The 22,912-nt window shown below is 36.1% G+C and overlaps 1 protein-coding gene across 5 annotated transcripts in view; it reads left to right on the top strand.

Moving 5' to 3' along the window:
* The window catches only part of GABRB2 (gamma-aminobutyric acid type A receptor subunit beta2), a 233,376-nt gene that overhangs the window by 104,098 nt on the left and 106,366 nt on the right, over positions 1 to 22,912 (top strand). For all 5 annotated transcript variants that reach the window (XM_042959971.1, XM_042959941.1, XM_042959960.1 and 2 more), the window contains exon 6: positions 11,850 to 11,932. In XM_042959971.1, the coding sequence (XP_042815905.1) occupies positions 11,850 to 11,932 (83 nt within the window). The remainder of the gene's footprint in view (positions 1 to 11,849; positions 11,933 to 22,912) is intronic.

Raw genomic sequence — 22,912 nt, forward strand, 5'->3', positions numbered from 1 at the left:
AAACACTTCTGGACAAATAAAGTGATTTCCCCAAGTGAAAAGAAAGTTAGCCTTACTTTCTTTTTGGAGAGATTCTCATGGTCATGTTTCCATAGAATATCTGAAGAAATAACTATCTAGAGTTCAAGAGGACCTTTTGCATTGTAGCAGTTCTTTGTATGTTGGTTCAAGATTGCACAGCAAGAGGCAGAATTAAGACCTGAGCCCAAGACTGTTCATCTTCAAGGCCTCTGTTTTTTTATTTCTGTGCTCATGTGTATGAGAGTTTATCGATGTATATCATCAGTTTACCAAACATCGTCCTCACCACACCTCACTATTCCGTGTCATTCAGGGGTGAATGGCCTTGTACATGCATCTTTGTCCTCTTCTGTTTCCCTCAATAAATGCCCAAAAGTGAAACTACTGGCCAATGTGTAAAAGGTTCTGATAACTAAATTGCCCTTTATAAAGGTTGAATCAATTCATATTTTTATCAGCAATCATGAGAATCCCAGTTTATCCATATTCTCACCATTTATTACCTTAAAAATGACAATTTGCTAAATAAAAAAATGGTAGCCCATTGTTTCCATAAAAAATTCTAGGTATGTCCTCAGTGCACACAACATGTCAATGTCAATTTGAGATGGATTTACAAATTGCTGTAAAATTTGAAACCGTGAAAGAGTGAGAAATATAATAAAACTTTATCTCATCTTAGGATGGAGAGTGATTGTCTAGACATAAAGCAATTTAAGAAACAAAAATAAAAATGATTTATAGCTTTGGTGACAAAATGACATCAAAAACTCTAATGAATCACTAAGTAAAACAAACACTTCCTTGACAAAAACTGCAAAGTATATGAATTAAACAATTTACATTCAAAGAAATGGAAACTTCTATAGATGTAGAAAAACATTCTGGTAATCATAGCTTTTCAAAGATGGAATAGGTTCCTTTCAGAAAGAGCCAGTTCCAAATCACTGGAGAGGTTCAAGTAAGAACAATAATTATAGAGATCTCTTGAGAAGAATTCACTCATCAGTAAGGTATTTGTATATCTGTACATGATTTAATCATCCTGTCTACCTTGAGAATCCCTAAGCAAGTGATGATATTTCTGTCAATGTTTTAAATGCATAGGAAATTTATTGAAGTGCCTACTTTGAACACAGTTAGCATGCTGACCAACATTTCCAACCCATGGAATCTAAATATCCCAGGCGTTATCAGATGTTCTCAATACAGAACAAATGCCACTGCAAATAGAATAAGTGACTAGTTATGAATGGTCTTGGTGGAGACTAAAGCAGACGGGGAAAATTATCTTAATAACATTTTTTTCAGGAGAAAAAGCAATATGCATTCATCACAGAAACAGTGAAACTACTGAAACTATAAGAAAATAAAAACCAAATACATTCCCAATGCTTATTTTAGTATACTTTTAGTCATTTAACTGTGAACCAATATACCTTTCCATATAAATATGGAATTGCACTGCACTGCTTTCTAATATGTTTTTTCTCTGAAGAAGAATTAAGAGTTCTTTTATGTCCACACTCTTCTTAAAGTATTTTTATTGCATCAGTCACTAAATCAAAATGTATTTAATTATCTCTGTTAGTTAGGTATATAAAATATTTCCATTTCTTCCCAGTTTAAAGTTGTACTTAACATCTTTGTTTAACATCTTTGTATATAGTTTTGCATGATTTTGTTTTCACTTTAACTTCTTGAAGTGGAATTTCAGAAACAAAGCTTGCACATTTGGTGGGTTTTAATTAGTGTTGTCAAATTACCATCCAGAAAATTTGTACCAATTTACAGTTCTACCACCAGCATGAGATGGTGTGTTTCCTCCCAGAATGTGTAGTACTGGGAATATTATAATTTCTGTACATTTTTGTTTATGTGATAAGCAATAATAATCACGGCTTAATTTCTGTTTCTACAAACTTGTGGTTTCTAATGGTGTTAAGCATTTTCCCACACATTTGGTGCCTGTTTTATGTAAAAGACTTAACTCTGCTGCCATTTATTTGGAAATCTTTTACCATCAGAGTTTAGAATGGCAGAAAGGCCACAAACACTGCATTGTTGTAGATTTTGTTGGAGTTGGAAGGTACAAGGTGAGTTGCCAGTACATGACAGGAGCCAGCTTTGTGTAATTCATTTTTGTGTTTAAAACATAACAGTGACAGTAACAAAGCAGTAAAGCCTAGTTTACTGGTTAAGATTATCACAGTTGCAACCATGTGCAGCAGGGAAAATATGTTGTGAGGGCATGTTAGAGGCTGGATCTACCACGAAAAATGTTTCTCTGATTTTTTATAGGGTATGTCTTTTCCTCAGATGCTGAATGCTAGCTGCTCAAGCAAAGTGTGTGTGTGTGTGTGTGTGTGTGTGTGTGTGTGTGTGTGTGTGTGCGCGTGTGTGCGTGTTTAGCAATGGTGGGAAGGGAGAAAGTTTAAAGGCCATTTCAGGCCCTTGTGGGCACTTTGATGGCAATATTCCCTCTAGAACTTCCATGTCATTGGGCCTGAATCCTGCACTGATGTTTTTCTGTCCAGTCGTGCTTCTTCTCCCTTTCTTTCATAGCTGATGATGCCCGATGAGCATCCTGCAGGATCTACTTTTGGAAAACCCAACTTCAGATAGACCCTGAATCTACTAGGGAGACAGAAAATAATGAAGAAGCAAATGTACACACAGGATAATTTCTGATAATGACAAGTATAATGAAAGGAAATGGGATATGACAGTGACCAGTGGGGAGGAGACTTAGGGGTGCATAAGCTAGGTGGAGGGAGAAGGCTTCTTAGAGGGCTGGGAGGAACTGAGACTTCAGTCATAGAAGGAGGAAGTTCATTTAAGGTAGAGGGAAACTTCATCCCTTCATGCCTAAAATTCCAGGGCAGAGGACCCAGGAATGGAATGCTCCTAATTATTTTGACAGTCTGATTCAAAAAAACTCAGATTTTAAATACATTTCTACAATGTATTTTATCAGTCAAGGGCCCAATAGGAAACAGATGGCATACTGAAAATGGGATAGTTTGAAGACAATGTATTATAAGGTCAGTTTACAAAGAAATAGAACAGTACTTCCTCCCTCCCAGGGATAGGATCAGCATGTTGCCATTTGGTCCCTAGTGTGCCACACTTGAAGGGGGAGAACAAGGCATGGTTGGGGGAACCTGGACACAAGTTCTACAGGAGCTGAGCCTAGAAAACAGTTGCCCTGGTCTCACTCTCCTCCCTTCCCTTACCTCCTGATCTCCTCCCCATTGGCCAACTCCAACCTGAAGCTAGAGAATCAGGGAGACAGTTTTTGAAGTCCCAACATTCTAGTCTATAAGGCCACAGAACATTGTGATTGAGGGTGGAGGGTAGAGCTGGAAAGGCAAAGACCCAGGTGAGGTTGTAACCTCAGTCTGTCACTGGTGAGCTATAAATCAGCATCTGTGAGCCATGTATTTTGTTAAAATAAATAAACAAATAAATGGCTAGAATAAAATTGATTAATTTATTCTGAAATGTTATGACTCTAATGTGTTAAAATCAAAATTAAATATTTTAAATAATATTTTAATAAATGCAACAAAATGTTTCTGGCATACCTAAACACTGTTTAAAATTTCGAAAACAAACAAACATAATCACTATTGAAATCATCAAAGTCCCAGCTATATGTCTTTCTAGTTGGTAAGCAGCTCTGGATCAACTAAATCACTTATAGTGATCTGAAGTCAAATTTCAGTTGTTAGGTTATGAGTCAAAAAATAGAATGATTGCTTTTTTCAGGGACTCAGATTTCCTTTAAAACATAACTTAGAGAAGTCAGCATATTCTCATTCCTGATATAAGTGCGTGATTTGCAGATGAGACCATCAGGAATATAATGTGGGAAATCTTAGTAAATAAGGGAATGACTGGCCACCTGGGTGGCTCGGTCAGTTGAGCATCTGACTTCGGCTCAGGTCATGATCTAGATGTTTGCGAATTTGAGGCCCGCATTGGGCTCCCTGCTGCCCGCTTCAGAACTGTCCCCCCCTCTCTCTGCCCCTTCCCTGCGCGCGCTCTCTCTCTCTCTCTCTCTCAAAAATAAATAAATCTTTAAGGAACTGACTGCAGAAGAAAAAAGGCTCAGACTGTATGTCCATATTGACTAATATTTTTGATTGAGTAGGATTTATATACTCACAAAATGAAATTTTGTTAGATACTGCTGTTTGGATTATACAGGCAATGTTATTTAAGGAAATGTCTTTGATACTAGCACCCGGATTTGTAGCAGAAACCTGTGTAGCCCTTAAACGGTCAGAGTATCTTTATGGAGGATAAAATTCCAGAAAAGCAAAGAGTCACAGAAGGCCAAACAGCTGCAGAAGAGTACAAATAGCTCTAATCTGAAATGCACGATTTATCAAATGGGAACATGATTGCTAGCAATCTTACTTTTTTTGGTGATTACAAAGTTGAGCATACTGGCACATGTGACTCTATATGAGGACTTGTAAAGAGCTTTTAAAAACAATTATGCATGAGTGTTGGAGATTTTAATTTAAGCAGAAGGACTCTGTGGAGGTAAATCAAGAGCGCAGGCTGGAAGAAAAATGCTGAGGGAGACCTTCAATCAGGGGAGAATATTAAGTGGGACTCCTTGGGGAGAGGCCTGTATTTGCTTGTCTGGGGTAGGCTAATCTACATAATTGACTAAAACAGAATGAACAGCTGTGAAATACAGCATTTGAATGTGTGGGTAAAACACAATTACAAAATATACAGGGTCACAGAACATGTAATGTATTTTCATAGGATTATAGAATTTCCAAGCTCATTTGGGATTTCAGAAATCGGTCAGTTCTCCAGAGAAGCTAAATGACTTTATCAAGGTCAACTAGCTGGTTAGTTACAGCATAGCAGTTAAGTATGTGGGCTCTGGAGTCAGACATCCTAAATTTAAATCCCAACTCCACCCCTCATTCTGTGACTATTAGAGAAAAACACTCATTAAATGAGATGATACATTTAAGCAACACTAGATGATGTCTAGAACTCAGTAAGTGATCAGTTAATAGGTATGTTTATTACTTGCAAGAATGCCAAAGTGGGTCATCTAAGGCTCTACAAAATGCACAAGCATATCACAAGAGGGATATATGTGAGAAGTTAGCTTCCCAACTAAAATGACTGTGAGACACAAAATAGTATTCAGTTTTCTTAGAGAGAGGCAAAAATTTTTCAAGTACCTTATGGAGAAGTGACTCAGATGAGCTCCTCAGAATTTTTCAAAATTTCAGTTTGTACTCTAATGCTTGATTTTGGTTTATTGATCTTCCCCCATTCCCACCTGAAGTTTTTAGTTTGTTTTACAGCTAGAAATATATATATCAATATATTTTTTGATAATTGACTGTTTTTACATCCTAATTTTTCTCTAGTAATGATGCCCACTCATACTATAGGATCCTATTATCCTTTGTAATTAGAGTAAGTTGTGCTTTTAAGTAAATGTGCATTTTGAACAAAGTAAAAACATGCTGTGGATTAGAATGACATGCTTTGAATATAGTTGGGGATAAGACATCTGATTTTCTTTAAAAAACATACATATATATTGAAAAGAATAATTTTGTATGCATGAAATGATTGGATAGTTATCTAGATAAAGAAATCAAACAAAGTAGAAGTCCAGTGTCACTTTCTTGTCATCTCTGGTTGAAATCCTAACAAATTTCTGACTTGTCAAGGCACATGTTTGAGCATATATTCTAGTGCCAGAAGTCTGTTGTGAAGACTGTTGAAAGGACCAAAGCATGTCACATTAATTATGATTCTGAGTTATCTCCTATTGGCTGAGAGGCAAAGGCATCTATTATTACTTAATAACTATCTTTGATTATTTTTAATCTTGGAATGATACGGTACCATCACTAAATCTCAGGTAATGACACTATAAAATATTTGTTGTGGCTTTGCTGCAAAATGCTGGCATAGCTGTTGTATTCCTTGATTTTATAGATGCCTTTAGTGAGTGTTTTAGGCTATGTTACATATGTAGTTTTCTTGCACTATGTCAGTATTTTATGACACAAGTAATTTTTGGTTGACAAGACCCAGCGGCTAAGGAACAAAAAGTTTCTCCAAAGATCTTTAGCCCAGTCAGAATATTGGCATTCCCCAAAGGTGGCTTTCATTGCGTAATAATATTCAGCCTAAAGAAGTCACATTTTCAACTTGTAACTGTAGAAAATTTGTGACAGGTAAAAGAGGCACATTCTGAATGCATCATTGACTATTTCCTGTGATTGAAGACAACACTATATATATTTCACAGTGGACTTAAAATTTAATCAGCATACCTACATAATGAGTTAACTAGCTTCACTTCAAAGACTAGTGCTAGTGTTAAGTAATTTAAGGCCCATTAAGGATGTTTATCAGGATTCAGGTGGAATGTTCATGAAAACCTCATTAAGTATATTTGTTGTATTGATTGTTCCTAGAGAAACTTAGCAATGCTATAAATCATCAGTTCCAAAGAAAAGATTTTGGTGTTGATCATTGAGCTTTTCTAAATAAATTCCTTTCTGAGTAGCTTCTATAATTCTATGATTTTAGAATTTTTACATAAATTGAATGAGCTACTTAATATAGAGAATTGCATCAAAATCTCAGTTTGAGAATACTTATGACCATGGATTTTTTTCTTCTCTTTGTTTATTATTATTATTACTACTTAATCTTGGCTTAGTGATATATACCAGGGACCTGGCAAAGTGCTTGAAATACAAATAAGACAAAAACAGATGTAGTTTCTGATATTATAAAACACATGGAAAAGATGCAGGTTTGTTAACACATGTCTGTACTTTGTATTCAAATCTATTAGAGTTTTATATACATATATAGAATGATTTTTTGCATATTTTTGTGTTTGGATGCTATTCATGTCATATTTTATAGCTCTACTTTGATTTTTTTAATGTTTATTTGAGAGAGAGAGAGAGAGAGAGAGAGAGAGAGAGAGAGAGAGGCAGAAAGAGGGGGAAAGAGAAAATCCCAAGCAGGCTCTGCACCTTTAGCACAGAGCCCAACGTGGGGCTCAATCTCATGAACCCGTGAGATCATGGCCTGAGCTGAAATCAAGAGTCAGATGCTTAACTGACTGAGTCACCCAGGCACCCCACTCTGCTTTTCTTTTAATATAAGTGCTTGCGTATTCTACATTTCTTCTGTATACAAACATATACATATACATATTTCCAAATATTAACCATTGGTCAAATGAGTTATCACTGTATTTGCTCATTAGCATGTGGTAATAACAAGAGTTACAGAACATTTTATGAGTTACAGATCTCTTCTTACCTTTATCATCTTATAACAAATCAGGTTGGCAAGTTTTTAATTTCAGATTTTCAGAAGCAACCAAGTATTATAGGATCTAAGTGATTCATCCTAGTTCACTCATTCTGGTCTATATGAACAGGATTCAAAATGGATTATTTTGTCTACAGAGTTTCTGCTTTAAGCCAATAGGAGACACAGATGCCTTGGAAACATTGACTGGAAAATAGTTATATATATATTTTTTGTGAAGTATAGCATTAAAAGAGTAAAACACAGGTGTAAATATAAATGTTGATGTAAGAAAAACACTTTCATCTTTTTTTTTTTAAATTTGGGTAGAAACTCATTTCTTCTGCAATAGCATTAGTCAATTTATTTTTCTTGTTCACAGCACTAATGTTTACAGCACTAGTTCACAGATGTTAGTTGCCATGAATATGTATCAGCAGAAAGTGTGAACCACAGCCTATATAGTAGCTATTGCAAACTTCACCTCACTTACACTGTTGAGCATCTGTCTATGGCTCTCACTTTTTTTTTTTATCATATGTGTGCCCTTGTACCTTTAAAGTCCTTTGTGTTCATTCTATCAGATGAAGTTAATTTTCTCTTGTTTCTCAAGATGGAGATTATTTATGCTATTTTACAGAAGTAACATGGGAGTTTTGGTATGCCCATCATGTACCTAATTTTATTTTCTTTGAAAATTTATCTTCTATTCTGCTAATCCTCTGGCGGTTTTCTGGGTTATTTAGGCAGGTGTAGGTGGAATCTAAGTAATCAGCAAGACGCGCGGTGAGCCCAGCGTCCTCCTATGCCACCATCTTCCCCTAAATGTCCATCAACTGATGAATGGATAAAGAAATTGTGGTTTATATACACAATGGAATACTACGTGGCAATGAGAAAGAATGAAATATGGCCTTTTGTGGCAACGTGGATGGAACTGGAGAGTGTGATGCTAAGTGAAATAAGCCATACAGAGAAAGACAGATACCATATGGTTTCACTTTTATGTGGATCCTGAGAAACTTAACAGCAACCCATGGGGGAGGGGAAGGAAAGAAAAAAAAAAAAAAGAGGTTAGAGTGGGAGAGAGCCAAAGCATAAGAGACTGTTAAAAACTGAGAACAAACTGAGGGTTCATGGGGGGTGGGAGGGAGGGGAGGGTGGGTGATGGGTATTGAGGAGGACACATTTTGGGATGAGCACTGGGTGTTGTATGGAAACCAATTTGACAATAAACTTCATATATTGAAAAAAAAATTATCTTCTACATAATACAAGCTTCTGTATTCAATTCAGGTTATAGCTACAATTCAGGTTGTAGCTACATGTGAAATTCAGGTTAGTAGCTACAATGTGTTAGTAACAATTCAGGTTGTAGCTACATGTGAAACAAAGACACAGAGAGGAAGGAAGGAAGGAAGGAAGGAAGGAAGGAAACAAACAAGGGAGGAAGGAAGGAAGAAGAGAAGGAAGGAAGAAAATCAGTAGGCCAGTGAGAAATTCAGCCATGTATTGCATAGCCAAAATAAATTGTCATTTTTAGGCCCTGAGCAAATTATTAACTGTGAATGTTAATTTTTATATACTTTTAGAATTTATAAAATGTAAGTATTTGGTAAGGCCCAGGGAAAGCCGAAACAATCAGTTTGATGATAAGATAAACTCTAGTACTCTTTATGCAATGCTAATTAAATGGATTAAAATGTATTTACTGTTAAAAATATAAGACAAACCCCTAAAACTTAACACATGTTTTAAGTTAAAAAAAAAGAGGAGAAATAATGCAGTAAGATAATCCTCCAAATAAAAGATTTATAATCAGCAAAACCAACTGTTTGCCTCTTTATAATTCATGTTTTTATTTATCCAACAGATGTTTATTGATTGCCTTACAATAAATCTGTGCCTTATAACAAAACCCGTGCCCCTAAACAGCTTACATTTTATTGAGAGAAATAGTAAAGAAACAAATAAAGGAAGAAAAAAGAAAGAAAAGAAAGAAGGGAAGGAAGGAAGGAAGGAAGGAAGGAAGGAAGGAAGGAAGGAAGGAAGGAAGAAAAAGTTTTTTCCTCTTAATCCCTTTCACCCATTCCCCTAGCCCCCTCCCCTTTGGCCATCACCAGTTCTCTATATTTATGAGTCTGTTTCTCCTTTTGTTGTTGTTTGTTTGTTCATTTGTTTTGTTTATTATATTCCACATGTAAGTGAAATCAAATGGCATTTCTCGTTCTGTGTGTGGTTTATTTCACTTACCATGATATCTGCTAGGTCCATCCATGTTGTTGTGAATGATAATATTTCATTCTTTTCTTATGGCTGAGTAATTGTTAAATCACTATGCTATATACCTGAAACTAATTTAATATTATATGTCAACTGTACTTCATTAAAAATCTTAAAAAGTAAGATAAATAAGCAAGATAATTTCAGATTATGATACTTGCCTAAAGGAAATAAACAGATAAGATGGAACATTAGTTAAGGCAACCACTTTGGATGGGCTGCTTGGGAAAGGCCTCTTAGAGGAGGTGACTTTTGAGGTGAAGGATCATAAAAGAGGGCCTTGTGAAGTTCAGAGAGACACATATTCTAGGCAGAAAGAACAAATGTGAAGACTGGAAGATAGTGAGAAAGGACTTGGTATGAGATAATATTGAGATTTTAGGAAGAGGCAGATTATTTAGAGCACAGTAGGACACAGTCAAAATTTTGGATCTTTTTGGAAGAACTACTAAAATGAAGCAGAGGAATGATAAAATCTAATCTATGTTTTTAAAAGATCTGACTGCTGTGTGGATAATGGATGGTAGGGAGGCAAATGGAGAGGCCAGGAGACCTATCTACAATAATTATATGAGGTGAGGCAACAGGGCCATAGATTTTGAGGGAGACAATGGAGATGGAAAGGAGCTGAGGCAGAGTAGCTAACTCTTGGCGAAGGAAAGGAAGGAATCAGGGATGAACATCAGCCCTAGGATACTCAACTTCCTGCTAAAAAGAAAAAAGTTAACAGAGCACAAACCTTAATGAAGCAGTAACCAAACTAAAGAGGTATAAACTACTTACACTTAGTCACATATTTCCATCCTACAACTAAGGAGTGGGACTCTCACACCTAACTGAGGAATTTCATAGACTCAGTCTACCTAGATTACTTGCAAACTGTGCCCAACCTTTTAATGAAAAATATCTAACTGGAGACTGTTTATCCCAAGCTGGGGCTGTATCTTATTTTTCTATTCTTAACTCATAGTAAAGTGCCCTTCAGAGTAGAGTGAGCCCAAGTGGTCAAATTCAATATCAATTTCTTGTTAGTTTTTCTTTTTCCAGCAGATTTAAAGGACACACTGTATGTAGGTACTCTTCTATATTCTGTATACAAATTATTCTTATAGAAATCCTGTTAGGTAACTATTATTGTTGTTAATAATATCCCCTTCTCATAGATAAAGAAACTAAGGTTGGTTAAAGGATATTAACCATCTTGATGTCAATCAGCAAGACAGAATTAGAATTTATACCTATGTCTGTTGTTTTCTAAAACTTGTGTTTTTTCATGACATTATGCTACCTTATTGATCAGAAAATACATGTTAACAAATCATTTAGAACTGTATGATTTTTGACTCCTTTTAGTAGATCTTCAATAAGAGATTAGTGAAAAATAATGACAGAGTGGCGCCTGGGTGGCTCAGTTGGTTGAGTGCCCGCCTCTTAATTTCGGCTCACGTCATGATCCCAGACCTCTTTCTCTTTCTCTCTCTCTCTCTCTTCCCAGCTTGGGCTCTCTCTCTCTCTCTCTCTCATTCTAAAAAAAGGATGATGATAGAGAAATATAAAGGCATTAAAAGGACATGTTCACATCTTCCTGATAAAAGAATAAAGGTACCAGGTGTTCTAAATAAGTAAATCTGCCAATCCATGAGAGGACATTCTCTTAACAGGTCATGAGAATATCATATTACTCAGCACAGAGCAAATCAGGTGATACATGAAAGGCTGATACTGTATTGTATTAAAGCACTTGATAAGTACTATACAATGTATATAAATGTCAAAAATGATGCATCAAATCCAAGATTTAATTAACATTAGATTAGAGAGAGGAGGAAACAAATGTGAGTGGAAGAGGAATTATCTATGTTGGTATTCTTAATCACCTATAATGCTTAGAAAAATAAAGAGCCCTGGGACCATCCCTCCCTGCCCCAAGACATTCTGGAGCATGGAAACTGCCTATTTAACAAATGCTCCATAGGTAATGGACCACACTTTGGGAAAATACGGATTTTGTCCATTATTTTTTTTAATACATCAGCCCAAGGCTCATAAAGGAAAATGGTTATCTGAACTTGTGGCACCCTTTTTCGTTAGAACTTTGGCTTAAGTCAGTCTCCTAGAGGCCCAATTCTGTCCTCTTTGATACTTGGATTTAATTTTTCCAGTTCCAGCCATGGACCAGCTAACAGCATGTATCATTGCTATTTGTCTTCTAGAATCACAACCACAGCTGCCTGCATGATGGACCTAAGGCGGTACCCACTGGATGAACAAAACTGCACCTTGGAAATTGAAAGCTGTAAGTTTTTCTAAGAATGCAGCTAGACTGAACTCTGCTTTGAGGTTACTCTGGTTCATATCCAGACCACAGGTCCCGCAAAAGTACTGCTACTACAGTAAATCTGGTGGAGAGAGACGGAGTCAGTATCTTTCCTCAGTGATGCTGCCACCCTCTTAGTCCCATCTCTAAATCCCTGGGAGAGATGTATAGGCAAGATGTAATTGAGCAATAAAAGAAAGATGCTAAGACCCTGGAAGAAGACCAAGGGCTATTCTAGGCATTTAAAGTATGGAATTGGTGCATACAGCTGCAACAAGCTTGGAAAAATAGGTGGTAATGGCAGAGAGACACAGGAAATCCCAATTGTCTTTGCCTCTCAGAGAGGTTATGTCTTTGCAATTGCAAAATAAATGTGGCCTCTGGACCAGTTAAAATATTCACAGAATGTGGATTGGTGGAATATTTTTTGTTTCAAGGGACTACTTTCACTGTCTAAAATTTAGTTTACATTCCTGCTAGAGGCCATATCATGAGCAAGATTGGTGTCTGTGTCTGTGTCTGTGTTTATTTTCTTTCCTGTGCTGACTTGTTTTGCAGTGTTGTTGCTTTTCTGGGCCACGGTTTCTTGATGATTCAATCATCTACCCTGTTGGGTGGGTGAAAACATTGATTTCATGACCCCTCTCCATTTTAGAGGTCATTTGAGATGGAAGAGGATTCGAATCTCTTTTCTTTGTCAGTTCTTTGCAATGTTTTCATGCCTCATCCCACCAAACAATTGGAAGCTGATGATTTTATATCCAGCATTCTAGATAATGAGTAACTTGACTGCTGTGTGGATGGGATACTCTCAGCTGTTGTGAGAAAACTCTAGCTGTGGCAAAGCAGTGCAACTCGAAGTCACTGCTCTGAGTGGAAATACAAGCCTTTATGGAACACAGCTTGTATTTGGCCTGTTAAAAAAGAATAGCTTCCAGAGATTATTGAATTTACATACATTTTTTTTGAGGAACTTGACTTCATACTTGTGCTCTCAAATCATCATTATTTTCACTTTTGATCTTTGCAATAAAGAAATATTTAATGAAATTGGTCTATAAGATTTTGATAATAATTTTTATGTAAATATTTTGGGATAACTTTGCACTTTATTAACTTATTATAGAATTAAAGTGCAGATTGTTCTTCGAAGTCCAAATTCTTTGGTTGTTTCCAATTGTTTATATAAGGATTTAAAAAAAAATTAGGTTGCCGTGTGCTAACAGTGAGGTTTTGGGAAGAGAATTTTTTGTGGTGAAATTTGAGTGGACTTTTAAATAATCAGAATTGTACACATGGTTGAAGCACTTGTACTCATGTTATTTCATTTGAGCTCTTCATAACCCTCCAAGGTAAGTAAACAAGTCCCTTTTATTTGAAAGAACTGATGCCTAAGGACACAGCCAACATCCAGGTGTTTAATGTAATTAAATTATAATTCTGACAAGGATTTTTTTTAAATTAATGTGACAATTCTTCAGACTTTTAGAAAGTTTAAGTTTTAATAAAGGGGCTTTTACATTTCTCGTTTCAATTCACAGTTACCCTATTAAATGGAGTAGAATAGATTTTTTCCACAGCCTTACTGAGATATAATTGATGTATAACATTGTGTAAGTTTAAGATGTATGAGGCAATGATTTGATAGATGTATATGTTGTAAGATGATTACCATAATAATATTAGTTAACAAATCCATTACCTCAGTGACATTGTGTGTGTATGTTGAGGACTGAGCTACTCTTTTAGCAACTTGCAAGTGTACAATACAGAATTGTTAACTATAGTCACCATCCTGTAGATTAGATGCCTAAATATTACTCATATTTTAACTCATCTTTGTAAACCTTTAACCATCTTTGATCATCTTCCAAAAACCCTCACCCCTGACAACCACCAAGTTACTCTCTCTTTCTATGACTTCAGTATTTATTTTTGGATACCACATATAAGTAGGATCATACAGTATTGGTCTTTGTCTTATTTCACTTAGTGTAATTCCCTCAAGTTTTATCTATGTTATTGGAAATGACAGGATTTCCTTTTGATCACTATAGCTTTGCAGTATAGTTTGAAATGAGGAAGTGTGATGCCTCTAGTTTTGTTATTCCTGTTCAAGAGTTCTTTAGCTATTCAAGGTCTTTTGTGGATCCATATAGATTTTAGTATTATTTGTTGTTCTATGTCTGTAAAAATGTATTGGAATTTAAATAGGAAATGCACTAAATCTATAGGTGGCTTTGGGTAATAGAGACATTTTAATAACATTAACTCTGATCTGTGAAGATGAGATGTCTTTCCATTTATTTATGTCTTCAGTTTCTTTCATCAATGTCTTATACTTTTCATTGTACAGATCTTTCACTTCCTTGGTTAAATTTATTCCTAAGTATTTCATTGTTTTTGATGATATTGTAAATGGGATTGCTTTCTTTATTTTGTTTTTAGAGTTCATTGTTAGTATATAGAAATGCAACTGATTTTTGTATGTTTATTTTGTATCATGAAACTTTACTGAATTTATTAGTTCTATTTTTGGGAGGGAGGCAGTCTTTAGGGTTTTGTATATATAAGATCATGTCATTTGCAAACATGTAATTTTACTTCTTCCTTACCAATTTGGATATCTTTTATTTCTTTTCTTGCCTGATTTTTCTGGCTAGGACTTTCAGTACTACGCTGAAGAAAATCATTGTTGTATGAATGATAATGAAATATGTTGTATTAATAATATATATGATATTCTGCCATTATTGGTAGGTAGTTAACTAATTAAGCTTATTGAAATGAATTTATGATCCTAGACTTTTAACAACTAGCTCTGAAGTTGATGCCTGACATTCAACCTTATTTATCCGTTTCTTTCTTCTAAGCAAACTTTAGGCATTCGTTTATTCTCCTTTTCCCTCTCCCTCACCCTCTCTTCTCCCTCTTTGCCTCTACCTCCCTTCTCCTTACTTTTCTTCTCTCCCTCCTTCCCCTCCTGACTGTCCTTCTTCCCTACCTCTCTCAAATGCAAATGACCTCAATAGTGGCATTACTAAATCATTATTACCTTGTCTCTATGCCAGCAATTCATATATTGGTTTAATGGCAGAGAAAATAATATAACTTGATTCTGAGTGAGGGAATATTAGGATTGAGTTTATTGCAAGGCCATTTAATATGTCCCATCCAGAAATGAAAAATAATGCAAAGAGAGCAAGGGGAGTATTATGTGTCTTTGAAATGGGAATAGTTAGGGGACTAATCTCTTATACTCTGAGCCAGATTAGTTGCCCAATACCAGTGTCAGCTACATGGCCTTTCTCCCCTTCTCATGAGGGCAAGATTGTCTTACATACTCTTTAACCCCCATTTTCCAGGTTCCCCACTTGGGGCATGTGAACCACTTGTCTGGAAGGGAATGTGGAATTCTGTCAACTTGATACATTGATAGGCTGTTCACATTGCTAAAAACCCAAAGGTTTCTCTCTTTTTTTTTTTCTCATTTGTTAGTGTGCTTTTATCTCAGCCTGTCTCTGGGTGAGTTGGACTAGGCAGCCTCAGTAAATCAGAGAATAAGATCAACACTCTCATTCCCAATGTTGTTGGTTTTTCAGTTAGTCTCAGCCTCAGTGCGATCTACAGTAAATTAGAGAGTCTAGAACTTTCCTAGAAGCTCTATCATAGATAACTTCACAGGACTATGCCAAGTGTTCACTGAGATAGCCAGTCAGGCTTATCCTTTTAGGACCTAAAAAAAAAAAAAATCCTACCGCTGCCCTTGTAGCAGCATCAGAAATCAGTTCTTGCTGTCCTCTCACAGTCACTGATTACATACATTATGTTGGGAAAGTCAACCCGCTTATCTGAGCCTCAGTTTCCCATAGATAAGAAGGGAATAATAATTACCACAACAAATTGTTATGAGGATTAAAGTAACTAATAACGATTAAAAAAATACTGCACTTTGCTTGGTACATAGTAGACATCGAATAAATAATAACTGGTGATGATGATGATGATGATGATGATGATGATTATATACCAATTTTATTATATTTAAAGATTCCTGTAGTGCTGGAGATTTGACCTAATTATGAGATCTAGTAGATCCAGGCAAGGAGAGATTGAAAACACAGCATTGTCCTTCTCAACTTTTACTTTTACATTCTAAGTAAGTCTCATTATTTGTAGGGCTGTCTACTTCCTCATAGTATGTCTCAGCCAGCTGTGCCTACAGTATAAAATGCAAATTAATTTCTTTTACTTCTGTCAATGGGAAAAGAATGAATAGTTAGCTTCAAAATCCAAAGAGGGAGATTTCAAAGCTCTTTGACATCTATCTGTACTTAGATGGAATGAAAGTACAATCCATTTTAAAATGTAATCCATTTGTGGTTTTGCCAACCTTTTACACTGGCCAGAGGAGACAGCCTCACCCACTGATCATCTAGAGTCTGTGCACTCAATGTAGCAAAATGTGCCCATAAGTGTGTGTGTGTTGGCACAGGCTTCTTTTTTTCCTACAGATATTCACCATGCTTCAGGAAAGCAGGAAATAGAAATGTGTCTGTTGTTGTTGTATTGATTTCCAATTTGGATATTTTGTAAAACAACTTGCTGTCAGATTATTGGTGGAATTAAGGCTCCATTTTCTTTTTAACAACTTTATTTGGAATAATCTTTATTAAAGAGGGCAGTATAGATTGATATACTTAAGCAGACTAAGGTACTGAATCCATGTTTACTATGGCACAGGTTAATATATTTTGGATATAGCTTATGCTGTGTACTGCTCAATATTTTTGGAAATATACATACAGGGTTTTTAAGAACTTAGTGGAAAAGATAATGCATAGTGTTCTTCCACTCCTAAAGTGAAAATTGATGGCATCTTAGAGTATGTCACTAATACTCTAAGTATACCACTTAGTATACCACTCTGTGATAATCAGAGTGGTATCACAGTATGTATTGTGGATCAGGGGACATTTATTTATTTTTTATTTTTTATGAGAGAGAGAGGGCGCAAGTGAGCAAGGGACAGAGAGAGTGGGGGAGAGAGAATCCCACACAGGCTCGGCACTGTCAGCACAGAGCCCTAAGCGGGGTTTGAGCTCACCTGAAATGGGACTCAAATTGGAACCATGAGATCATGACCTGAGCCGAAGTTGTACGCTTAATGACTGAGCCACCCAGGCACCCAAGAGGATTTATTGAGTACGGTAACTATCTGGCATTGATTTCTCAAGTTAACTAAACAGGTCACTTAGCTTTTTCAAGCTATGGTTTCTCATCTCTACAATATTGCAATACCTTATAGGTAATGAGATAAGACAGAGATCTTTGTGCCATGCTTGGTGCTGATCTTTCCATAGGTAGCAGCTGTTATCATTATTCCATCGTTATTATCATTACCAATTTCACCTGGATTATTGTGCTCACTTAGAGTCACAGCATTTTCAAGGGATATTTAGCAGTCAGAATTATCAAAATGTGAATGATACATAAAGTATGGAGTATGAAGAACCAGTAGAAGAAATGAGTGGGAGGAGGGATGTATCCTAGGAATGAGAAACCTAGGGAGAGAGTGGCAGTATTTGAATGGGATAGTTGTTTTCAAAAAATTGTAGTATTTCCTCTTAAGAGAGCAGACCATGTCCGCTCTGGGGGCAAAACTAGACTAATGGTAAAAGATGCCAAAAGGCACTTTTGGACTGAAATATTTTAAAAAAAGAAAAGTTCATAGCAGTTACAGCTGGTGAAAATCCAGCAGGTCGTTCAATGCTATAAGACCATTTTCTGGGGAAAAGAGGATTCTTGCATTGGGCAAGTGATGGGATGATATGATTTCTGAGGAGCTCTGGGTTGATGGTTACTTGGTACCAGCAAAAATAGCAAGGACTTTAGTTAAAGGACAGTTAGGTAAGCGCTGGTTTCTGTGAAGATGCTGATCCCATATGTATATACATCTGGAAGCAATGTTATTTATGAAAAGATGAAAATCACATCCTGGCTACGATTTTAAGTAGATGGTGTGTGTGTTTTGCTGATGGTCTGTTGTTATTTAGCTAGCATCTTTCTTTTCTCAGATTTTCCTCACAGGAATATCTCTTACCATTGTGTGTGTGAGGAGAAACACTCAGACCCCCATATTTTCCTGCCTTTCTAAATAATTTTGGACCCCCTTGAGGGTTTTTAAATATATATAGTTATATTTATAATTAGTTATAATTATTTACCTAGAGAAAATCAAAGAGAACTGCAAATGCTCCATAGTGTCACTGCATACAAACTTAATTTGCATCGCTGTTCTATTTTGGTATTTTCTTGACTTGTATCTACTGGCTTGGAAGTGGGGAGTTTTTCTTCCCCTCCTTGATGTGTGAGATACTTTGCTTCAATGTGATCTCCATTGAACCATCTTTGTTGAACAATTATTATTCTTATTCTCTTGTGACAATAAATAAGTACCAGGATGTGTGTTTAGAAACACTGGCACCTGATGCAGATAGTACTTGTGATTTGGGGTATTTGGACTTTAGAGCTTCTGTCCTTACAATTTGCCCATTATGAGAAAGTGAAGAAGTGACTTAGATATAAAGGGTGCATCTTGATACGGAGTATGAAAAATGAAAATATTGAACTCTTTCCATCTAAAGCTTTTTTCCCCTGGAGTAAACAGAAATCTTATTTTTTATTCACATTTTTAAAATTTTCTCTTTCTGTAGTCTATTTTCTCCTTCTGGGATTCCTACAAATAGATATTGGGTGTCTCACATCTATCTACCATGGCTCTGAAATACAATTTGTAGATTTTTATCTTGCAGATTACTAATATTTATTTTATTCTAAAGAAATTATTATTAGTATTCTATTTTGGCCATCCTGTTTTCAATTTCTAAGAACTGTCTTATTCTTTGATAGCTCATTTTCTGTAGTCCCTTGTTTTCTTATGGAATGTTCTCTTTAGTTTACAGATATCATTTAAAATTATTTTACAAGTTTTCTTCTCTCTTCATTGTTTGATATCCTTTTGTGATGGTATATGTTTATTTATTATGGTCTTTCTTTTTTTATGCTATTGATTTTCCTTGTAAGTCAGCTAATCTTGGTAATCAGTTCATATTTGTAAACAAAGGGCTAGTTTGGCCAAGGAGTTACTGATACAGATTTTCTGAACTGATGTGGGTTTCTGTAGCACTTTTACATGACTGTTTTCATAGTCAGATTCTTCCCTGAATAAGGAGAGTGGGGACAGGAAGAAAACAGGGCTTGATGACCAGGCAGCCTTCCTCTTTAGAAGAGTAGGCTAAGACCTTTCACAGATAACCAAGGCTTATCTGAGGTTTAAGTACCTTAGATTATTTCACCCTTTCATTTCTGGAAGGATGTGATAGAACAACTTATCCTTTTATTTCCCTCCATCTGTAGCAGTACCCAGGGCTATCTGGCACTCTGTTCTGATTCTCTCTTCAGCCCAATATGTAAACTAGGAACCCAGACAGCCCCACTTTGTTTAAGGAGGCTTCTTCCCGCATTGTCTAGGGGCAGTCACCACAGCCAGATATAAGAGAATAAGAAGTCTGGTGGTTGCATGGTGGCTTCTGCTCTGTGAACTTGCTGAGTCTGCAAATTCTGTAGTGCATAGGTTCTCAACTTTGCTGCACATCAGATCTCCTGGGGAGTTTTTAAAAATCCCAATGAACAAGCCACACCACAGACCTATTGAATCAGTCATTTTAAAAGCTCCGTAGGTGATAACAGTGAACAAAGTTGGGAAAGAGTCCTCTCGGGCATAGTTTTCACTCTTGAATGAGCATGAGAATGTCCTGGACAGTTTGCTAAACACAGATTGCTGGGTCCTATCCCTGGGATTTCTAACTTAATGGGTCTGGAATGAGGCTCAAGAATTTTCATTTTTCGCATTTGTTGGTCCTGTTAATGCTGCAGGTGTAAAAACCACACTTCTCTGACTTTAGTGGGAAAATCAGCTCTCTCCGTTGCACTTCCCTGTGCAAAACTTGTTTCCTTATTTGGTTTTTTCTATCTACATAACCTCATCTACATTCTAACTTTTGTACTTTTGTGATTTTCCAAAATTATTTGCCCATTGATGTAATGATACCTGCCTATTTTATAGTGCTATTATGGATTTTTACTGTTCTTTCTTTTTACACTTATTTCTATGAGACTTGAATAAGGTGGGAAAGGTAAATATACTGTCTTAGAGTGGAATTCTCCTTTTTCATACACATATTCAATTTTTAACTACATAAACAATTTTCAACCTCATTTTAAAAATTTAATAGCATATCACAAATATCTTATTTTATGAAATATTCTCTTCTCATTTCTTGTGTATATCTAGTATTCTACATGTGGATGAATCATAATTTATTTAATGGGTTCCCTATTATACATCATAAAATGACTACTATTTTGCTCTTTTTAATAATGTAATTTGTGCATGATTGAAGCTATCATTAAATACAATCAAGATTACATATCTATGTGTGTGTATATATATATATATATACACACACACATATATATATATATATACATACATATATATAAGGTTACGTGTGTGTGTGTGTGTGTGGTGTATGGCTCTTCTGTACAATGTAATATGTAATGTTAAATTTAAATTAGTTATTTAAAAAAACACTACAAATTCAGTTCTTCAGTCTAACTAGGCATATTTCATGTGCTCAGTAGCCACATGTAACTAGTATCTGCCATATTGGACAGTGTAAGTATATAGAACATTTTCATCATCTCAGAAAAGGCTGAATAACACAAATATATGAGGCAAATTCATAGAAGTTGAATAAGTATATCATAGAAAAAATAAAATTTAAAGTCTTTAGGTATGATTTTACATATATCCTGATTTCAAAAATACCATAATATAAAAGGAAGCCAAAGGGCATTAGAATTGAAGTATAGTTATTTTCTTAATTGCAAAATAAACCATTATTTTATTGTTCCTAAGCGGGCAAACCAAAAGGAAGCATAATTCATAGTGTTATCAAATTAGTATCTCCCCTCTCACAGATGAAAATCTGCCTGCCATATTCATTTCCTGCAAGGCACCATTGGGCTCTTTCTGACATGGTGTTCAGAGCAAAGCAGTTTATGAAGTGTGTATGTATATCTTAGTAAACACTAGCCTAACAGGTAGGATGTGGATAAACTATATTATCCTGGCAGTGATCAAGATTGCCACATGAATTCACAGGAACCTTAGGAATCTAGAGTTCTAGGTAGAGAGAATTTGGGGAGATATATTTTAGCAGTAGACTCAGTCCCTTACCAGATTTTTGCCCTGTGTATATCAGGGTAAATACTGTGCCAAACCCAGGTAAATGAAACACAAAGGCTTCCACCCCTCATCTGTAGTAAGCTGACTTGGTAACTAAAAGAGCTCAAAGCTTAAGAGCTGTTCACCCCTCTGACCATGTGGTAAGCGCAGGTGTAAAGTTTCGGGATGTGTTGGCACAGGCTCAGCTTGCAACTCAGAGAACAGAGAGGAGCAATTATAAGGAAATGGATTCCCATTATTGGTTCTTAAACTGAAGTGTTTTTTTAAAGACTAAATGAGTTCCTGAGTCCTTCAGGACAGAGTTTTGGATTAGGCTCTGCTCAAAACCCTGTGCTATGTATATTTACCTTTCTGAAGGTGATGGCCACCTTTTATGTTTCTAATACTCATTTTTTTTCCTGCTTGGAAACTTTCATTAAAATTAAAAAAACTCGGTTGAGGTGCTCATTGTATATTACAAATTTTTCTGTGGCAGATCTCATGGTGAGAGGGTGGTGGGGGTACAGACTTGTTTACTTGGTTTTCCTTGAGGCTCAGGAAAGGTGCCAACAGAGCTGTCACCAAAAATTGTCTGTTTTTGGCTGGGCTGCATTTTATACGGTATCCTAATTAAGTGAAAATGCCACATGTGTGGCTTTCTTAGCATTTTTTAGTGAAAGCTGGAGAGCACTTCAGGAAACCTGATGTGAACATCATAAGCCAGAGGCATAAATACACCCACAGACCTTCCCTGAAGCATTTCCAGAAGACTCATGTTGTTTTTGTTTGATAGTTGCAGCCCAATGAATTACAACTTAGACTGGCTTTTCTCAGATCCTGACTCTGGCTCCTTGTGTTACCACTTGGAGATATGGTCCTTTCAGTAGGCTTTCAAAACTCTTGATTTGTTTTTGCAAATCAAACACCTTTTTCTTCATGATAGCTTCCAGAGTCTATCATCTATCCCTACTCCCACCTCCATTGCCTTCAGTACCATGATTATTACATTTGTTGTTATCATGATCACCATCATCAATAATAGTCACTACCATTTATTAAATGTTTACTTTGTATTAGATACAGTGCTGTATATACACATATAATCTCATTTATATATCTCATATGACAACTACTAATAGTATTTCTTCTTTACAAATGAGGATGTGGTACCTTAGAGAAGTTGTGCAACTTACAAAAGATCACACACATTAGCAGGTGAATGTCTAACTGAAGAAAACAGAATCCAGTGTAGCTAGTTTAAGCAGAAAGAGACTTACTTAGCTTACAGAATTCTTGGGAAGACTGAAGAAACAGACTCTAGGCTGAGCTTTTACATATAATTCTCACAGTCACAGCCCAGGCCTGTGTTGACAGGCAGTCAGTGTTCCTGCCACAGTATAATGACTACCTGCAGAACAGAGGGGCCGCTGCTCTCACTAGACCAAAACCACACTGATTTTCAGGTAATCTGTACTAATGAAAGAGGTGTTTTGTGCTGTGCCTCTCTGACTTCAAGCTCTGAAATCAAGTCTCCAACAAGTGTATCCAATTGGCAGAACCCCAATTACATTTTGAACCATAGACAGAAGTGAGGAATTATTATTAGGGCAGTTATTATTATTATTATTATTATTATTATTCATTATTATTGCTTGGCCAAGGTGAGA

Source organism: Panthera tigris, chromosome A1 (genome assembly GCF_018350195.1).
Source record: "Panthera tigris isolate Pti1 chromosome A1, P.tigris_Pti1_mat1.1, whole genome shotgun sequence".
In the NCBI taxonomy this organism is placed as follows: Eukaryota; Metazoa; Chordata; class Mammalia; order Carnivora; family Felidae; genus Panthera; species Panthera tigris.